Source organism: Oryzias latipes, chromosome 10, assembly GCF_053564925.1.
Source record: "Oryzias latipes strain Hd-rR chromosome 10, Olatipes_Hd-rR_3.1".
In the NCBI taxonomy this organism is placed as follows: domain Eukaryota; kingdom Metazoa; phylum Chordata; class Actinopteri; order Beloniformes; family Adrianichthyidae; genus Oryzias; species Oryzias latipes.
In genome coordinates, this window is record NC_136246.1 from 13,804,068 (window position 1) to 13,820,910 (window position 16,843).

General features: G+C 39.9%; 1 protein-coding gene across 9 annotated transcripts in view; it reads left to right on the forward strand.

The window, feature by feature from the left end:
* Positions 1 to 16,843, forward strand: part of atp11c (ATPase phospholipid transporting 11C (ATP11C blood group)) — a 59,959-nt gene that overhangs the window by 40,691 nt on the left and 2,425 nt on the right. For 3 of the 9 annotated variants that reach the window (XM_078953982.1, XM_023959025.2, XM_078953983.1), the window contains 22 exons: positions 1,936 to 1,986; positions 2,379 to 2,443; positions 2,546 to 2,627; positions 2,713 to 2,863; positions 4,794 to 4,991; positions 6,160 to 6,330; positions 7,209 to 7,396; positions 7,537 to 7,608; positions 7,705 to 7,778; positions 7,866 to 7,969; positions 8,054 to 8,235; positions 9,786 to 10,052; positions 10,153 to 10,330; positions 10,421 to 10,523; positions 10,604 to 10,749; positions 10,863 to 10,922; positions 11,585 to 11,712; positions 12,344 to 12,479; positions 12,569 to 12,634; positions 13,970 to 14,073; positions 14,175 to 14,331; positions 16,779 to 16,810. In XM_078953982.1, coding sequence (XP_078810108.1) covers positions 1,936 to 1,986; positions 2,379 to 2,443; positions 2,546 to 2,627; positions 2,713 to 2,863; positions 4,794 to 4,991; positions 6,160 to 6,330; positions 7,209 to 7,396; positions 7,537 to 7,608; positions 7,705 to 7,778; positions 7,866 to 7,969; positions 8,054 to 8,235; positions 9,786 to 10,052; positions 10,153 to 10,330; positions 10,421 to 10,523; positions 10,604 to 10,749; positions 10,863 to 10,922; positions 11,585 to 11,712; positions 12,344 to 12,479; positions 12,569 to 12,634; positions 13,970 to 14,073; positions 14,175 to 14,331; positions 16,779 to 16,810 — 2,715 coding nt within the window. Of the gene's footprint in view, positions 1 to 1,935; positions 1,987 to 2,378; positions 2,444 to 2,545; positions 2,628 to 2,712; positions 2,864 to 4,793; positions 4,992 to 6,159; positions 6,331 to 7,208; positions 7,397 to 7,536; positions 7,609 to 7,704; positions 7,779 to 7,865; positions 7,970 to 8,053; positions 8,236 to 9,785; positions 10,053 to 10,152; positions 10,331 to 10,420; positions 10,524 to 10,603; positions 10,750 to 10,862; positions 10,923 to 11,584; positions 11,713 to 12,343; positions 12,480 to 12,568; positions 12,635 to 13,969; positions 14,074 to 14,174; positions 14,332 to 15,084; positions 15,176 to 15,876; positions 15,986 to 16,778; positions 16,811 to 16,843 lie in introns of all 9 variants that reach the window. The other 6 variants (XM_078953981.1, XM_078953985.1, XR_013658517.1 and 3 more) reach the window with 5 other exon arrangements.

Sequence of the window (16,843 nt, forward strand, 5' to 3'; positions counted from 1 at the left end):
ATCTATCTATCTATCTATCTATCTATCTATCTATCTATCTATCTATCTATCTATCTATCTATCTATCTATCTATCTATCTATCTATCTATCTATCTATCTATCTATCTATCTATCTATCTATCTATCTATCTATCTATCTATCTATCTATCTATCTATCTATCTATCTATCTATCTATCTATCTATCTATCTATCTATCTATCTATCTATCTATCTATCTATCTATCTATCTATCTATCTATCTATCTATCTATCTATCTATCTATCTATCTATCTATCTATCTATCTATCTATCTATCTATCTATCTATCTATCTATCTATCTATCTATCTAGATCAAAAGTACAGTAAACAGATTGTTAAAGACCCACGGAAAATATTTAACAGGAAAAGAAACGTAGCATTTTGGGATGTGTGATTGTGTGTGCGTGCGTGCGCTCTCGCGCGCACGCGTGTGTGTGCGTGCTGAAACCGGTGCTCGCGCGATGCAGGAAGAGAGGGGGGATAGCGCGTGTGAGGTTGTGGAGCGCATACACGCGCGGTCAGTCGCCCGTTTTGGACTTAAGGAAACAGTAATAAAGAAAGTTCATCTTTAGTGACTGAGACTGGTTCTTTTGTCTGACCGGCCCAGAGGATCTGAGGGTTCGAACGCGGAAGTGAACCACGCGTCTTATTCATTCTGCGTCCAGCGGCTCCTCTGTAGATGTCTGCGCACTCAAAGGCAGCAGGGAGGGGAGGGGGTGTGGGCCGGTTTAGGTGATCAGAGCGACTTGCCGCTTGCTGGCTGTGCATTTGGGATGAAACGCACAACTGATGCTACCACAGCTTATAGTGGCTACTGGGGTGGCCACTGGGGTGGCCAGGTGTCGGAGAGGGGTGGCCATGGCCACCCCTGGCCACCCCCTAGTGGCGCCACTGCTTGTTCTTAATTCTGCTCATAAATTCTCTCAGTTCCAACAAAAATACCAGCTAAAGCTCGTCTTTAGCGGTGTAGCTTTCCACAGAGTCCGGTGTCAGACCGTGGAACAAGTGAACAAAACCATGAAGCTCAGAGACGCGGGTCTTTCTGCTCTTTTTCTGCAGTTTTCACACTACATCTCCCATGATGCATTGTCTTAAAGGGCCAGTGTCCCAGCGCACAATGAGTTGTCCTTGTGAAACGTCTTGAAACCACAATAAACAAACAGTTTCTAAATTTTCTAATTTAACTTTCATTTCATCTCTTAGAAAAAACAGCCGCAACTTTCTGCTTTTCCGGCCACAATTATCACCCAAATGCACGTGAGATTGCGGGCGGGGGGAGGGCTGTCGATCAATACAGACCATGAATTTCTGCTTTTTTTTTTTTTTTTTTTGGATGCTGGTGTGCCGCGGGATTTTTGTCAAGGTTAAAGTGTGCCGTGGCACAAAAAAGGTTGAAAAACACTGTTCTAGAAAACTACACAGGTTTTTGATAATGCCTTAAAATGCATACCGGTAATCATAATTTAGACCAAATATACATAATTTAGGCAAAACAACCAAAACATCATTACCATCTCATTGCAACTGTTTAAAAAAAATGATACTCCAAATGACCCTTGTTGACGTAGGAGGCAAACATCTAACATACAAGGGCTCATCTGATTGGTCAACATCGGAAAGGGTCCATCCAATTGGTCAAATGCATAAATGGATTTATTTGATTCGTTAAATGCTTCAAGCTGCCATAGGATTGTATTAGCACATTTAAGGTAACCATTAATTGCGATTTTTGCTGACTTTTGCGATATGGATATTGCACTGCTTGATATTGCGATAACGATAAATTTGCGGTATATTGTGCTGGCCTAGCTGGTTGTTTTAATGACAGTAAAACATCTGACTTTCATACTTTCAGCTGTATTACAAGATGTCTAAATTACACTCATCTCAACGTTACCTGTGTTTTTTTTAGGTTTGTGGGCCGCATGGACATCTACAAAGACAGCCAGGAGCCCATATTCAGGTGAGAGCTTTTTAAGAACCATCTCAGAAAGAACCAAAGTTCAGTTGTTTTAAGCACCCATGTGCTCTCTTTGCTTCACCAACAAATCACTACTCCATTGATCCTTCATAGCAAAGAAGCATTAAAGTTAAAACAAGCTGGCAGGGTTTAAGCCACTTCTTTCAAAGCACTCCCTCTGGCATTCATCATTGACTACTTTGTAATGGCCATATAAACAAAAGCCAGTGTCTTTTCTTAAGAACAGCAGGGCAAGTGTGAGCTTGGACTGCATTCATACTGTCATTGCATTTCTTAGGACACCCGCCAGGTTTCCATTAGGAATATAGGCGGTGTAGGGATCGCTGGGATTCAGTTTGACCTCACAGTTTGATCTTCTTGCTGTGACAATGCAGGTCTTTGGGTCCGGAAAACCTTCTGCTGAAAGGCGCTACTTTAAAAAACACAAAAATGATATATGGTGAGTCAAATGAATAGGCATTATGACAATCATAAATAACTGCTGAAACTGGTTTATTATGTGAAGTGCTTTTGCCCCATAGTTGCATTTTCTGTTTTCCAGGCGTTGCGGTTTACACTGGCATGGAGACAAAAATGGCTCTCAACTATCAGGGCAAATCTCAGAAACGATCTGCTGTGGAGAAGTAGGTTTAGATAAAAAAATCTGATCACAAGATCAGCAATGATGATAATATTCGTGTGGTCATTATCGGTAATTTCTATTTCCAGGTCCATCAATGCCTTCCTTCTAATCTACCTTTTCATATTGGTGAGCAAGGCCCTTGTGTGCACTACACTGAAGTATGTGTGGCAGAGCAAGCCAGGACAGGATGAGCCATGGTACAACGAGAAAACCCAGAGAGAGAGGGAAACCAATCTGGTGAGCTCAAGTTGCAGAAAGATCTGTTTTTGGAGTTGAAGTTTAAGATGAGTAAAATTTATTGAACAGCACAATAGCCAAAGCAGCTTTACTCATAAATAGTAAAGAAAGCGCTGTTTGGTTTATGAACTTCCTTTGTTCAAAAGATTGGATGAATATATGTCTAGAGCAGCACTGGAAGCAGCCGTTGAAAGAAAAGACAAACAACTCTCTGGCATTCCTTTATTGTACTGTGCTGCTGTGTGCTAAATACACATCATTGCACCATCCGGATATTTGCACAATTTATAAAGTAAATGCAACTTTTTATTTACACTTTTTACTGAGAGCTTTAAATAGTACTAGAAATTTCCATCACCGTTTGATTTATTCATTGTCGACAATTGTTTTAGCCACAGTTGACCATATAGCGGGTCACAAGTTTCCTCTGTATGTGGCTTAGCTAGACTTTTATTTTGCAACATTTTGCTGATTTTTCTGCTTTTAGTTTTGTTGTCAGCAAATAAAATGCAGCTCAATCCTATTGATTGGCTCAGTGTTTTTGTATATTCTGAAGATTTTACCCATGTTTCAGTTTGATCGTCTTAGCACTTCTGTGTAGCAGCATAAATGTCAATGTGATATTATCTGCACTGCAGAAGACTTTTTCATGCAGTTGTGATTTTAAAACAATGTAAGACTGCTTGCCATAGTTGAAACATACTTTTGAAATGATAAACTTCCTTAAAGCAGATGGTTTCCTGTTTGTTCCATAACCTAAGAGAAACAAACAACATCTTCTAAATGCTTTAAAAGATAAGACACTGAAGAACATACCGTACTTATGGTATTTCCGCATCTGCAATACAATCAAAGCAGGATTCCAGTCATTCCAACAAATATTTATAAATTTTGACAGGTACGCTAAAACCTCTTTCCTTTTTCCGCTCCCATTTTTTCTTAAGGGCATTTTTTCTCTTGAGAGACTCGAGTGTTTCTCAGAAATATTGAGAAAATGACAGGCAGGCTAACTGGTTTCTTGTTGTTTCTCATTTATCTTTAAATAACTTCTGCATTTGGCTACATCAAAGTGTTTTGGTTTCTAGGTTCTTTTATGCTAAATGCAGCTGCTAATTTGATCAAATCTGAGTCATTCTGAATGAATGATTGTAAAATAATAGCACTACTTTTGACAGTTTAAAACATGCTTCATGCTCTGCAGCAAAATCTTTAGAACATCACATTTTATGTCAAATATGTTTTTAAAAACTTGGAAGAAGTAAAAATAACAATGGTATGCACGTTATCAGACCAGACATGCAGGTCTTGTTCCCAACCATACTCAATCTTTGTTTTTCTGCCCGAGCCTTTTGTTTGAAGGAAGCTCTGGAATGTTTTTATTTTTCGCTTCTGTGTTGAAGTGGTACATTTCACTGCAGATGCTGAACACTTTGCATCATAGGGGCTCATATGCTCCCAGTTCTTTTATTGTTGGGTTCGAGTTAAAGACGAATGCTGTTCTTTTGAAATTTGTTTGGGCTTTGAACAGTTTGCATCCTGTCAGATTTTGTGACTTGTGGTAAACCATCTGTATTTGCTCATGTGAAATCATCAGTGCTGAGAATCCCTTCATAATGATTTTCCCTCCCTCCTGAAGGGCGTTTCTCCTCCTCAGAGGTTAGCCTTAACCATGAAAAAAAAAAAAAACTATGATTATACGTCACTGTTGTCCTCTGTGGAAATTTAGGCCTTTCTTAAATTCCAGATCTCACCAGTTTGTTCTTTTCTTCGGAAGCAGAAGCAGTTTTGTTGTTTCTCAATGATCCTTCTGTGTCTGATATAGTGGTGTGTTCTTTTGCGTAAGCTTTTTAAGAATTTCCCCCACTGAGCTTGGTAATCCACGATTCTTCTTGTTTAACTGCGTCTCTACTGTTTTTGTTTTTCTCAACAGTACCTAAAAATGTTCACCGACTTCCTATCCTTCATGGTGCTCTTCAACTTTATCATTCCGGTGTCCATGTATGTCACAGTTGAGATGCAGAAGTTTTTGGGATCCTTTTTCATCACGTGGGATAAAGATTTCTTCGACCCTGAAATCAAAGAGGGGGCACTGGTCAACACTTCAGACCTAAACGAAGAGCTGGGACAGGTCAGACATTCAGAAACGTAACACTCGTCTTTAGTGGAGTACTAATTTTACACACTGCAGTCTTCTGTTTACCGAAATCCTCTGCATGACACAAGAGTTAGGGAAAATGCACAGTTCTCACATGTATTGCCAGAAGTAGGCGCAAGTACTCTTTTGGAATTTTTTATCAACCTCTAGCTACAGAACCTGTTCCTCAGCTTTACATGTGACCTCAAGTAACCGTGTCCCTAGTTTCACAACAAACCGCAAAATACAGATAAAAAGGGATTAAGAACAAACAAGTCTGCCTACAAATGCTTAAAGGTTTTCATTTCAATTCCAATGTCGGGTATAGATGACATCAACAATTTAAAAACCGTAAAAATATAACCACTTTATTATGTGTTCATTCCCTGGCTTACATTAGGTAGAATCCAGATCTCCTGTTAAGGATATGATGCCCATAAATGTTTTTGAAAGCATGCGGGTACACAGTTGCAGCACATTTCTTTCTGAAAAGACTGTTACAATTGTGGACTGTATCAGCCAGCTCAAAAGGAAATTGAGTTTATCATTTGGCTGTTTTGGCAGCAGCAGATGGAAGTATTCAGGAGAGGAGTGCTATGTACCAAGTTTATAGACAAGCAAATGTGGTTTTAACAAAGTGGTTGTTCCACAGATGTCTGCACCAGTCTTTTCTGACAAAACTCACATTCCACGCACCATCTAGCTTTCTCACAGATTTGTAAATGTAGAACACCTGAAAGTGCCACTCCGTGTTGGTCACTATACAACAGAAATGATTTGACCACAGTTGTGGAGACGAAGCCTTTTTTTTTTTTTTTTTGACTGTAAGATATTGCTACAGAAAAACAAAATCAACAACACAACCATTTTGCTGTGAATGAGGAGAGCAGGGCTGGTGCTGCTGTATAATGTTACCTTCCATTGGCACTCCTGTCGCGATTCTTCCTTTTTCATCCCCCTAGGTCTGTCCTGCATAAGGATCAGTTACACTTAGTTTGCCAGATGATTATTTAATGGTGATGCTCCATTAAACTGACTAATGCAGCTCAATTCTTTCTGGAAGTAACTACACAATGTTGTTGTTGGAGCCTGCTGGTTGAAAGTCTGTTCTTATGGATCTGAAGGAGTATTTGTCTTTGTCACCACTCCTGTTTTCCTGCAGGTGGAGTATGTCTTTACAGACAAGACGGGGACGCTCACTCAGAACAACATGGAGTTCATAGAATGCTGCATCGACGGTTTTCAGTACAAGTACCGGGACGCTTGCGATGAGCTGGACGGGTTCTCTGTAACAGATGGACCTGTGAACAAAGTGCAGCAGAAAGCTGGCAGGGTGGGTGTTGTGGTGTCCCACCATCTGCTGTACAAATCACTCAAACACTGACATATGGTCATTACATAGCTTGTTACACAGAAAGACCCCTTGTAGGTCATGCAGGCATGATCTCCTTGACATGTGGACATACGCAGTTAACTCGCAGGAGGGGAACGGCCAGCCCTGGTGGCACTTTATACGCTGTTGCACTTCAACTTGTGTTTTACAAAGCCTCCATTCAGATAAGCGGTTGTAAATCAGGAACTGTATTACAACCTAAGCTTCTGTATATTACTCAATCAGTGGCTGTAAGTGTTAAAGGGCGTATATCATGTGAAATGAAATTTGTGAGCTTTAAAGTGTATTATAATGTTCATTCCACACTATAAACAACCCCAAAGTTGTATTCTGAGCCGTTCACGCATTTCTGAATGTTCCTCTAAAAACCTGCGCCTTGGGCACCAGCCGCTCCCAATCCACGAAAACAAGCGGGTTCTCACGTTGTGACGTAGACCAGTGAGAACAGCCCCTTCCAGGAAGAATCTGCCCTGCCGTCCCACCCCCAGGCTAACACACACACACTTTCTCTGCCGACCTAGCTGTGATCTGAAAAATCTCTTTCCTTTTATATGCACAGTATGCACATCCATCTGTGCAAAAGTTTGCATATTCATATATCGTATAATATGTACTCTCGGGTTGAAAAAGAACTCAGGAAAATAAGTAATGTTTACTAAATAAAAAAAAGTTCTTTAGTGTGCCAAAGGTAATATATTATCATACATATGAATATAGTTTACTCTGAAAGGTTTAAGAAAAGCATGATATGTCTTTTATGCTTCAAGTTCTCTGATCTACTTTCATGTGTTAACTCTTGTTTATGTTTTTGTCACCAGGAGAAGGAAGATCAATTTCTGCGAGCCCTATGTCTGTGCCACACAGTCCAGGTGAAGGAGTCTGCAGAGCAGGATGGACTGGCAGACCAAGTGGACGGTTCAATATTGGATGAAGCTTCATCACAAGAGGAGAGGGGTTTTATAGCTTCCTCGCCTGATGAGATCGCTCTTGTCAAAGGTGCCATGAGGTAGGAATTTGATTTTCATGACTCAACACTTTTAGTTGCTTCAAAATCGATTTTGAAAGTGGAGCAAATCTTTTTAAAGCTCCATTTGTGGAAAAATGAATTCAAGTTGCACTTTTGTGGTTGTTTGTCTCCATCTGCAGGTATGGCTTCACATTTTTGGGTCTTGAAAGTAAAACACTGAAAATCCTCAACAGGAAAAAAGAAGTTGAAAAGTAGGTAACTACACAGATATAGAGTTGGATTTTGTTTCTCTACATTTCAATCACGCATAGAACCCCACTTTTAAATTGACTTAATATCTTTCAAAGGTATGAACTGCTTCACGTGCTCAACTTTGATCCAGTAAGAAGGCGAATGAGTGTTATAATTAAAGATACATCAGGTGAGCTTGAGATTGATGTTTCCTACTTTAAAAAAATGGTGTTAATCTTGTTAATCCTGTGACTTATTTTCTTGTTTTACTTTCCAGGTGAAACATTTCTTTTCTGCAAGGGAGCAGATTCATCCATCTTCCCTCGAGTCAAGCAGGAGGAGGTTGAAAAGATACGCATGCATGTGGAGCGGAATGCAACAGTGGGTGTAAACCAACATAGTTTTCCTCAATGTCTCAGTCTTAATAACTTTCGCATAAACTTCTTTTGCATTTTCGCTGGATAGGAGGGTTATCGCACACTGTGTGTCGCCTCCAAACGTCTAAGCCCAGAGGAGTTTGCCCAGGTGGACGAAGAACTAAAGGAAGCTAGATTGGCTCTGCAGGACAGAGAGGAGAAGCTGATGGCCGTTTACAACCAAGTGGAGACGGAAATGACCCTGATAGGAGCTACTGCTGTGGAAGATCGGTGGGTGCAACCATACAACTGTTCCTAAAAAAAAAAGAAAAAAAAAGAAATCCCATTTCTCTTAATAAATTCTGGTATCAAAATAAATGTATTTCATTATTGGAGATTCAGAATTAAATTAAATTTACATAAAATTTTTCAATTAGCCTAAATCTTTGTATATATATATATATAGTTTTTTCTCTTTTTTCAGGGTTACTTGAAGCTAACACTGCCACCTGGTGGTTGTGTTGTTCTTTATAATCTGTAAAATGTTTATACATAAAATACAGGCACTTTCCAAAAAGTTAGAATATCAAGGAAAAGTGCTTTCATTTTCCTTATTCCATAAGAAAAAAAACTTTCATAGAATATAGATTCAGGGACCACTGTTTAATTGAGCTTAAGTCATTATTATTTGTTCATTTTGACATAAATTGTTGGGGTTCCAGCTCATAAAACCCACAAAAACATGATTTCATAGAAATTAGAATAATGTGGAGAAATGTGCCCAGATTTGTCAGGGAATGTTCTAAAAAAATCTCTAAACTCAAGGTACAGGCCTCAAGATGTCATTAAATTGGTTCAGTTTGGTATCATATGGGGAAGACTTAAGACTTGACCATTACCCAAGAGAACCAACATCGAGATGCTGCATAGTTTGGGTGAGGCACTAAAATTCATAGCTAAGGAGGCTGCTGTTCACAGAGGCCTGTGTCTGAGATTAATGGAAAATCTAATGGAAGGGCAACATGTGGAAGGAGAAGATGCAGCAAAAGATACAGCTTCAAGAACCACTTTCTGAGGCGTTTGGGAGATGGGCTGTTGGGAGATGGGATACACTTCTGGCTGGGCTGCAATGTCCAGCGCCTGTGTTGGTAAACTCTGCTTTCTTCAATCCAAAATCCCTGCAGCAGTCTATCAGAATGATTCCTTCTGCTGAAGATCTGGATGGAAAGGCAGATTTCCTCTTCTAGAAGGACCTGCTCCCTGCCCATACTATTGAAGGATTGAAGATGGACAGATCATTTTGAAAATACTTTTTGATTGATTTGATGTGATCATAATCTCAGTCTTCATCTTTTTGCAAAAACTGAGAAGTAAATTGTGATGTCTCAACATACCCTATTTCTGAGATCCTGTTTTTGTGGGTTTTAGGAGCTGGAACTCCCATTTATGTAAAAATAAACAAATACATACTTAGTAACATCAACAGTGGGCCCTGAATCTATATTCTTTGAAAGTTAATTTTGTATGGGATTATGGAAATAATCACATTTTTCCACGATATTCTAATTCAAGTATACATAAGCAGATTATAAAAAGTGGAGTTGAGCAAAATATGAAATGTTTTTTCATCAAAAACAAAAAAAGGTTTGCTTTGTGTCCTTACAGCATCCAAAAGAAAATCAAATGGTCTTTGCTTCAGACCATTCCAAACCTCTGCCTAACCGTATTCCCACACATACTACAAAATAGATGTGTCTTCATCTTTGACAATCTTATTACAGTCTGGGTTTTTTTGTCCTTTGTCATGTTTCATTTATACATGTCTGCCTTTTATTTTGAAGGCTCCAGGAGGAGGCAGCTGAGACGATGGAAGCCCTGCAAGGAGCAGGGATGAAGGTTTGGGTCCTGACTGGAGACAAGATGGAGACGGCAAAGTCCACTTGCTATGCTTGTAGGTTGTTCCAGAGGAACACAGAGCTGCTGGAGCTAACTTTGCGAACTCTCGAGGATAGAGGGCGAAGTCGCGAGGAACGACTCCATGAGCTGTTGCTTGAGTATCATAAAAAAGCCGTACAGGATGCACCACCAGTAAAAGGAGGCATTGCCAGGTCGGTTCGTTTTTTTACCTGATCTCACTGAAATAACATTGGGAGACATCCTTTCACGTGGATGGTCTTTTGATGTAATGTTTTGCTCTGTGTGTTTTAGGAGTTGGTCTGGGGCCAACCATGATTATGGCTTCATTATAGACGGAGCGTCTTTATCACTGATGCTCAAGTCGTCTTCTGCATCCAAACCAAATTCCTACGAGAGCCTATTCCTGCAGATTTGTCAGAACTGCACGGCTGTGCTCTGCTGCCGCATGGCTCCCCTTCAGAAAGCTCAGGTCAGAGCAGTAAAGGTGGACATTTACCCATCGAAATAACCCCTTTAGTATTAACAGCCTGGTGTGTCCCTTGTCCTGCTTCTTCTATAGATTGTTAAAATGGTGAAGAACTCTAAAGGAAGTCCAATCACTCTTTCCATTGGAGATGGAGCTAATGATGTCAGCATGATTTTGGAGGCTCATGTTGGCATTGGTAAGATAACCCCTCCAGTCTAAAATGCAGTGAAAAGTAGCTTTGTAATAAAGTGTCTCGTCTGCCTTTTGGTGTTTCAGGAATCAAGGGGAAAGAAGGTCGGCAGGCGGTGAGAAACAGTGACTACGCCATCCCCAAACTCAAACACCTCAAAAAGCTTCTGTTGGCTCATGGCCATCTCTACTACGTCCGTATAGCTCACCTAGTGCAGTATTTCTTTTACAAGGTAAAATAACCTGATTCTTTATTGCTTTCTTTGCAATATTATTTACATTTTTGATGTAATATTCTTCTCTCTTCTCTTTGACCTAAATATATGTTTGTAAACTACTTCTGCAGAATCTCTGCTTCATCCTACCACAGTTTTTGTACCAGTTCTTCTGTGGATATTCTCAACAAGTGAGTATTTCCTGAGTCCCTGCTGAGCTTCAGTAGTATTCCAAACATGAAAGGAGGCAGAGCTCCTAAAATTCTCACCCCCTTGTCATTTAGAAAAGCTTTTCACTTCTCTCAGTCATCCCGTCACACTCCTTTGAACTTCTACTGATGGGATCCAGATGCGTCGGACTGAGACTTTAAAACTATCTTTAACCCACATTTTAAAGTCATGTTTGCTTTTTTGTACTTCAATCAATTTACTTAGCAGTTGGTTATAGATGATATAATCTATATTAAATATGCATTTGGTTTTAAGTTATCTGCAGAATACACTCAGCAACGTAAACATCTATCTATGCTCGTTTTTAAATCACTTTTCAAACATTCATAGCACAAAGTGCTTTACTGAATCAAATTATCCTCGAAACTTCAAAACCAAAACAAAGACCATAACATTTTAAAAAGTCTGGATAATAAAGTAAATGTGTTTTGTCTCACTGAGTGTCTGTATTTTCCAGTCTAGCCGTTGACCCCTGACATGGATCATTCATGAATCCATGAAAGTGTGAATGAGTTTTGTCCTCTCCGTTGTATTAATCCCCGGTTCCCCCGTCCTTCCTTCTCCTCCTCGTTAAACCCCCCCACCCTTTTCAATCTTTTCTCCTAAAACCCATCCTCCCCAGCCTCTGTATGATGCGGCCTATCTGACCATGTACAACATCTGCTTCACCTCTATGCCCATCCTGGCTTACAGCCTGCTGGAGCAGCACATTAGCATTGATGATCTCCTGGAAAATGCCACCCTCTACAGGTGAATAGAGGGATTCCTCTCTTCCATTCTTAGGATTTTTATTTATTTATTTTGGTTTCTCATTATTAAGGGGTCTCCATTCATTTAAATAGAAAACTAGGTATTACTTTTTTCCAGCACCCTTAATTTAAATACATTTAAAAAGAATATGAGAAATGGATCAGATATTTAGTCTATCAAATGAAAAAATACTGTAATGGTAACTTTTTCTTTCCAACAAAGGTTATGTTAGCTGTATTTATAGATTATACATAGCCTAAATGGGGTTTAACTGTTTTTTAGGAAAGTATCCACTTAGTACTAAAGCAAATTTCTGGCTGTGTCACAAAGCTTTTATTCATTATCCACTTCTGATATCCTAAAGATCCTGTTTCTTTTGACATGCTTCATTTAATGCACAAAGCCTCATGGCATTGTCAAAAGTTCTATTTCCTATAATCTGGTGATTCACTAAAGGTTTAATTAAATGTAATACCAGTAATAACATTCATTCCATGAAGACTGATGGTTAGTCATCACTCTGTTTATCCTTTCTCTGTTTACAACTAGAGTTGTCAGCAAAGATGAATACAATGAGTACAGTACTTGAATCGTGTAATCTTCCTTTCTCTTTATTTTTCATGTTTTGCAGAGATGTTGCAAAGAACGCCATGCTGCAGTGGTGGCCATTCCTGTACTGGACCGTACTTGGAGTCTTTCAGGGCTTACTCTTCTTCTTTGGTGTTCGGTGTTTGTTCAGCAACCCAGCCCTGCAGGACAATGGCCAGGTTTGACTGGAAGCACCCTCTACGTAGATATGAAGTTAAACAAGTCAGTGTTGCTTCATAACTGTTATTTTTTTCCTAACTGGATCCAGGTTTTCGGGAACTGGTCGTATGGGACTATTGTCTTCACTGTTCTCGTGTTCACTGTAACTCTAAAAGTAAGCTTTCATCAATTTGCTTAGAGAGAGTTTATGGGGTAAGAGTACTTTCAAAATAAAACAAAGTTGTGCACACTTAAGAAAAAAAACATGAATGCATTTGCTTTTACATTTGATATTTTTGTTTTAAATACAGATGTTTTGAATATGACTTTTCTTTGCCTTCAATGCAAAGTCTACTCTGTTAAGTTACTGTTGAAAATATGCCACAGGCAAGTAGATCAAGTCCTAAAACATTGAGTCAGCAAAGCGCATGCAGACTGACTACCGCTAGAGAACGTCAGGAGAACATTCAGGCACTGATACAAACAGTTTACCTGTTTTATAAACGACTTTAGTATTTTTATTTTTTCGCATTACTTTACTAACTTTTTGTGTTGATGATTGGTCACAACTAATTGTCACCAATCTTCATTTCACAGCAATTACATCATAAATAAGAGAGATTAGTTTAATGAACAATAATATGTAATAGAGTAATACAATGACACCTCATTTAGAGCTGTGTAAATAAAACAAAAAAACAATCTTGCCATATATTAGCAAAAAAAAACAAAGTTGGGCACAGTATTCTGATCCTAATGATGGGACTTCTTTTTTTTTTTTTTTTTTTTTTAACTGTTGCCGTGATAGGATGCTGGTTACTTTAACCCCAAAGTAGCCCATGTGTTTTTGTTTCATTATTCTCTCATTATCAATCTCTTTTGACTTTTCTTTTAACCTAATAAGTGTAGTGAAATGTCTACTACTCCGTTTGGACTATTTTCCACCACTTCTGGGTCTGAAACGCTCTGCGGGTGCATCCTTTCCACGATTAGCTGTTGTCGCCTGGCAACAACTAAACACACAGCTGGAAAAATGATGTTGAAGACTGTTTTCATTATGTTATTTATTTCAAAAGAGGTATAGTAACAAATTAGTTTGCCTGCTTTGGCTTCAATAAAGTTCAGTTCTATTCTCTTTCAGTCAAACAAAAGAGTCTCAGTTTGCCCACGCGCCTCGTGGAATCAATGCTTTGTGACTTGATATATATGCCTTTAACCCTGTGACATGTTTTTGACAGTAATGTAACGGGAAATTTCGTATTCAAGATAAAGAAATGTCATTTTCTAAACAAAGACAAACCGTTTTTACAACAGACATGTTAAATGTAAAACTAAATATTCATATTTTTGGCAAAGTTGTGCAAAAAGTGTTTTTTTGTGTACAACTTTGTCTGTGTACATATGTTTGATTTTGACAGTTATCTTACCCCATAAAAGTGTGGCATTATGTTTCACTGTATGCTTATTTTTTTATGTTCTTGTCTTATTTCCTTTCTCTTCACCTTTCTAGCTGGCTTTGGACACTCGGCACTGGACGTGGATCAACCACTTTGTAATCTGGGGCTCCTTAGCTTTCTACGTGTTTTTCAGCTTCTTCTGGGGAGGAATCATATGGTTAGAAAACTGATTTGGATGAAAGAAACATATGCATCACATTTGACCCTTTCTGTGTTGTTTACAGACACTTGAAGCGGAATGTTTGCTTTCTCCTGCAGGCCTTTCATCAGACATCAGCGTTTGTACTTCGTGTTTGCCAACATGCTGGGCTCCGTGTCAGCCTGGCTGGTCATCATCTTGCTCATCCTTCTGAGCCTACTGCCAGAGATTCTGTTTGCAGTGTTCCGCAAAAACCATGGATCCCATGCTCGTCAGGTAGAGCTGAAACCCAAATGTGCACACAGTTGCACTTGTTCCATCCGCCCAACTCCCAGATCTGTATTGTTTTCACCTGTAATGATGTAATCCTTTTTTGTCCTCAGGTCTCGATCGCCCCTTAGTGTTTGAGTTCATTTAAAGGGTTTAAAACAGGAAAGACTGCATTGTGATTGCAAAGTAATCAGAATAAATAATTCAGAAGGTTTGTAAACGGATATCTTCTTGATGGCGTCCTCGCCTCTGAAGTTACATGACCTGACAGACCAAAATGAACTCTTTCAGCACTAAGACCTGGTTTATGAAAGAGCTTTGATTGTGAAGGCTAATAAAAGTGCTGACTAATGTTACTAATTGGAGAGCCAATGAAATGAAGCCTCTTAAAAGGAAAAAAATGGAAAAAGTTTAATTAGGGACTAAGAAAAAAGGGTTTTGTTTTAACTACTACAGACTCACTATATCTCTTTCTTTAGTCTTGGTGACAAAATCTTCAATAAGCTTTTTAAGGTGTGAACAGAGGTAGCAGAATCAGTGGCAGGTTTTCACGTATCGTCCATCTTCTGCTTTCAGAAGATGGATTTGTCATTTTTCTGTTACTTTGCTCGTATTTTAAGCGCCAGGAAACCTTCCTTCTCTTTTTCCCATTTCCAACTTTGCTTTCCTAATGGCTGCTTTAGCCGTGTCACGGCTTCTCTTGATCTATTTCATCCTTTTCTCTTCTTCTCTTTTCTCTGTGGACTGTCCTTCCTAAAGATGAAGCATCGCCTTCCTACCTCGGGGACATCCACTATCTTCATGTTGTCACAGACCGCTAGCACTCACAGCTTCTCATGGAGTGACTGAGGTCTCTTTTATGCATTTATTTTTTTTTTCCTTCCCTCCTGCGTTTATACTTGCAGATCTTCCCTGAGCAGTTCCCACCTGCTTGGAAACTTGCTCCACTGTCTTTCCTCTCCCACTGTCAGATTCCTTCCTTCCTGTCTGTAAAGTAAATATGGTTGGATTTTTAATTGCAATCCACTTTGTTTAAATCAAATTCCAACCTCCTTTTGGAATTTTTCACAGATAAGTTTCATTAAAGTCCTAAAAACTGGTGGGAATGATTGCCGCCCCGACAGTGTGGAGTAGGACCGACCGTCAGTTTTCCATCCCTGTCTGTCCAGCTGTATCAGTGAACCCCCCACCCCCCCCAGCTGACTGTGCTGCTGTGATGCCTGCTGCCCCCGCATGCTCTGTCCGGTCATTGCAAGGCATCAAAGTTTGCATGGAGCTCAGGCCAACAATCTCATACTACATCTTTAGAGTCACTTACACATTTAGGATATGTGTGCAGCAGTCTGTCTGATTTATGTAAAGACTACTCAGAATAGTTGTCTAGAAAGCTCCATGGATGAGTTTGCAGTATCCAGGTGTCCATTTTTGAAGCTTTTGTAAATGTGTGTGTCTTTGTATGTCTGTGAGCAACAAGAACAACGAGATGGACAGAGAAATGTTTGCCAGAGAACGGTAGTGACGTCACTGGTGTTTTTTGCCTCGCTCTTCTAGAAGACGCTGGTTGAGTCAAGCGGCGGGGGCCTCGAGTTTCCTGGGTCTTCAGCCAGGCCCCTGCTCATGAGAACCTTTTCTGATGAGTCGCATACTGTCATTTAAACAGGTACCAGCCAACCTTTAGGCTGCTAAGCCAATCAGTGACTCCCTTTACCAACCTTTCCCCCTGCAGTAGTTCTCTCTATTAACTAAAGCTTTAGTGAGGAAATCAAAAGATGAAAGCCAACAAGCAATGTTTTTCTTCTGTGTTCTCTAGTTGTGGTGTAAGCTGGCTGAAGAGTTGCACTTTTTCTTTCTTACTTGATTGGTGTCGTCATTAACACGATCAATGGGGGCACGTGTGTGAATTCATCCTGAGTTGAAGGTTTTTGTTGGGATTCGTGCTCCTTTCAGCCTCCCGTTTGGATGCCCAGCCTCTTTTCCGTCATGCATGTCCTTGAAATGTTTGTGCTTCCAGCGTCTTTGGTTTCATCTAAGTGGGAAGTGTCTGCTTCTGTCTTTCCCTGTGGGCAAACCCAGAACCTGTGTGTTTGGTTACAAGTGGTTTTACTTTCCCGTGTGCACACCTGTGCTGGTGCTGGTAGCTGTCTGCATGCTTTTCTGGAAAGAAAGTTGACGCTGCACTTGAGCTCTGTTCTGTGCATGTGACGCGTGCCGCTGCAATCCAGGGGGTAGACGGCAAAAAGCCCAACTTTAAAACATTACGCCCATAAAATCTGAATCTACTTTTGCTCTTTTTGTTCCACCTTATGCTGGTTTTAGTCTTCCTCCTGGATTTATGTGGTGGATTAAAGTCGTGGTACCAAACTTTATTTTCCAGGTTGACTGACTGCCTCACAGCAGCTCCAGCCTTTGTAGGTGCCGTCACGTTTTAACCCGAGTTTCTATTTTTCCTGTAGCTGTCAATGGATGGCCTCCACCAAATATCCAGGTAAATGACAGACAGATGTGTGTTTTAAGTCTC